This window comes from Propithecus coquereli, unplaced genomic scaffold (assembly GCF_000956105.1).
Source record: "Propithecus coquereli isolate 6110/MARCELLA unplaced genomic scaffold, Pcoq_1.0 Scaffold63, whole genome shotgun sequence".
NCBI classification, from domain to species: Eukaryota; Metazoa; Chordata; class Mammalia; order Primates; family Indriidae; genus Propithecus; species Propithecus coquereli.
Window position 1 is genome coordinate 5279509 of NW_012152285.1, and position 2817 is coordinate 5282325.

Sequence of the window (2817 nt, forward strand, 5' to 3'; positions counted from 1 at the left end):
TTGCTTGAGAATCCTGGAGAATAGGTTACACCAATTTTACCATTGTCTATGAAACCAAGCTGGAGAGGACATCTGATGAACAGCCAGAAGCAGAATTGTCAAGTGATGAAGAGGCATTATCATAGAGTGTCTTATTAAAGACTTTTCCCAGTGTCATCTGTTTCCTTAACACAGGTTTCTGTCTAAGCAGTTTCTCTCTAATTGAGTAAATTGCCATGAGCTCTTGCTCACTGATAAATGCACATTGTTGAAGGCCAGCAATTAATTGGTCACACATTTTAGCCATATGATCTATGGAGATTTTTTCCACTTGTGTTCACAATGTCATCATCATTACTACTACTATCTTCATACTGATCTGTATTTAACACCATCTCGGCAATTTCCCCACTCAAAGGATGCACAATGGGTGCATAATTATCAATGTTTAGCATCTCTTCAATGTCCGCTTCTTCTAACTTATTTACACTTTTGGCTAATAAGCTTTTGGCATAAGTAATGAGCTTTGATACCATCGTCTTCTCATTAGAGTCTTTAAATCCTTCAAAATCTTTATCAGCAAGGTCATTTTCAAACATCATTGTAGCCCAAAGTCTATGCCAAGCATTGGTTAAGGTTGACTTATCCACGTTGTTCCAACCATTAGCAACTGTGTAGATGGCATCCTTAAGACTAAATTCTTTAAGGAAGTCCTGGATTTTCAGGCCTCTGTTAACTGAAGCAAGCATGCTATTCAAAAAAAAGTGTTTGTATTTGCTCTTCATGGAACGTAGAATTCCTTGGTCACAAGGCTGAGTTACAGATGTCACACTGGGGGGAAAGTAAATGCCCAAAACATTACTTTTCACAAGAAGTTCAGGAGGGGGATGAGCAGAACAGTTGTCTAGAAATAATAAAATTTTGCAATTGTCTTCCAGTCCAGCTTGTCTGCAATGAGCTTGTGCTGCAGGCACAAAGTGTTTATCGAACCAGTCAGAAAAGATTTCTCTTGTTACTGAAGCTTTCTTGTTTGCATAATATTGCACAGATAAATTGTGCACACCTTTTAAACATCTTGGATATAGGCTTGTTCCAAACACTGCCAGTTTTATCTTATGTGTGCCTGCAGCATTAGCATTAGTTAACCTTTGCTTGGTATCCTTGCAATCTGTTGTTGCCCTTTCGTCACCCATTGTTAAGGTTTTTCTAGGAAGGTAGCACCAGTACAGAGCTGTTTCATCAGCATTGTAAATTTGTTCAGGGCTAAGGTTTTCATTAGATATTATCTTAGCGAATTCATCAATGTAATTTTCAAGAAGTTCATGATTAGCAGAAGTTTTTTCACCACAGATTTTAAGATACTTGATACCATGATGTTTTTTAAATTTCTGTAGCCAGCCTTCTGAATATTCACACTCACCTTCAATATTCAGTTCTTCATGGTATATTCTAGCTTGATTCATGACCAACAAACCAGTCAGTGGAATGTCTTTATTTCTTTGTTGCTGAATCCATTCAATCAATACATGGTCAAGATCTTCATTTTTGGCCCTATGCAATGTTTTCCTATTTTTCATTAGTTCTTGGTTATCACTGTCACTGTAAAATTTCAACAATTTGTCTTTCTGTTTCTTTAAGTCATATACAGTGGTGGTTCCCACACCATATTCTTCAGTAAGACACTTAACAGACACACCACCATCAAGCTTCTGTAGTAACTCCACTTTCTGAGCTATTGATAAAGACAGATGCTTCCTTTTCTTCTTTTCGCTGTTACCCATAGGTATATCTTTAACTCTTTTGGACATTTTCTAGTGCAATTAATTAATCCCTAAGTCACAAAATGTCAGCAAACAGCAGAGGCATGTGTGACTGATGGATATAAATGCCGAGACAACAGAGGCTTCACGTTTTTGTTCACAGTAGGATTTGTTGCCAAATGGTCCCAGTGTCAAAGTTAAAAAAACACTTTTGGGTTTCAGTGTTTTTCTGTTTCTGTTTTTTTTCTTATTTTGTAATTGCGGAGTAGAGACTGTGGACCTGTGTTAAAAATATCATTTTAACGATGAAAAGACTGAGGCTCAATTAGTACCTTGCCCAAGGTTATGCAACTATTATTAAATACTTTTCTGCTTATATTCAGTCTCCTAAAATTTGGTCACTTTACCAGAGAGAAGAAATTTTTTTGGTATTATTTGCCAAGATGATTTGAGTTGGAGTATTTTTAGCAAAGGAATCTGATACTCATGGCCATTTGACTGACATAGTCAGTAGTTGAGTTCCATGCTGGATAACATGGAGATGCCTTGGCAAGAAGTTGAAGTTCCTAAATTTACAGTCATTGAATATAGATTTTTCTTTTTGTACCAAATGATGTTTGGTGCTTATTTGCCTAGTTACTCATTGCTCCACAATGAACAATCAGGGAAAATAAAAGAGCTCATTTCAGATGTCCCAAACACTCCCACAAATTTTCCCTAAATATCCACTCATTTTGTTTGCTTGTTTTTTAACTGTTCTGTAAATTGCACATCCCGATTGTGACTCAGATTTATTGTTAATCAAGTTCAGCATTAAAACACATTTTAGACAGTCTAATAAACTGTTTCCTTCAATTTGGAACTTAGAATTCATTAGAATTTTTAATGATTTTTAAGCTTCTGTGGTTTCATGTACTCTTTTATAAGTTCCTACTGGAACTTTTCTTCCTCATTCTTATCATCCCCATTATTTGTTTAGATCTTGATGAAATGTCTAATATGAACTATCACAAAAGCCTAAAGACTGCTGATTCAGTCCTAAGTCTTTCTCTCTTTTCCTATTGAGTGTAAAAGCGGT

The 2817-nt window shown here is 36.0% G+C and overlaps 1 protein-coding gene across 1 annotated transcript in view; it reads right to left on the minus strand.

The window, feature by feature from the left end:
• Window positions 1–119: 119 nt before the first annotated feature.
• The window catches only part of LOC105822686 (jerky protein-like), a 13362-nt gene continuing 10664 nt past the window's right edge, over window positions 120–2817 (minus strand). The window contains exon 2 of the mRNA XM_012659702.1: window positions 120–2019. Coding sequence (XP_012515156.1) covers window positions 279–1787 — 1509 coding nt within the window. The 5' untranslated portion in view covers window positions 1788–2019 and the 3' untranslated portion in view covers window positions 120–278. The remainder of the gene's footprint in view (window positions 2020–2817) is intronic.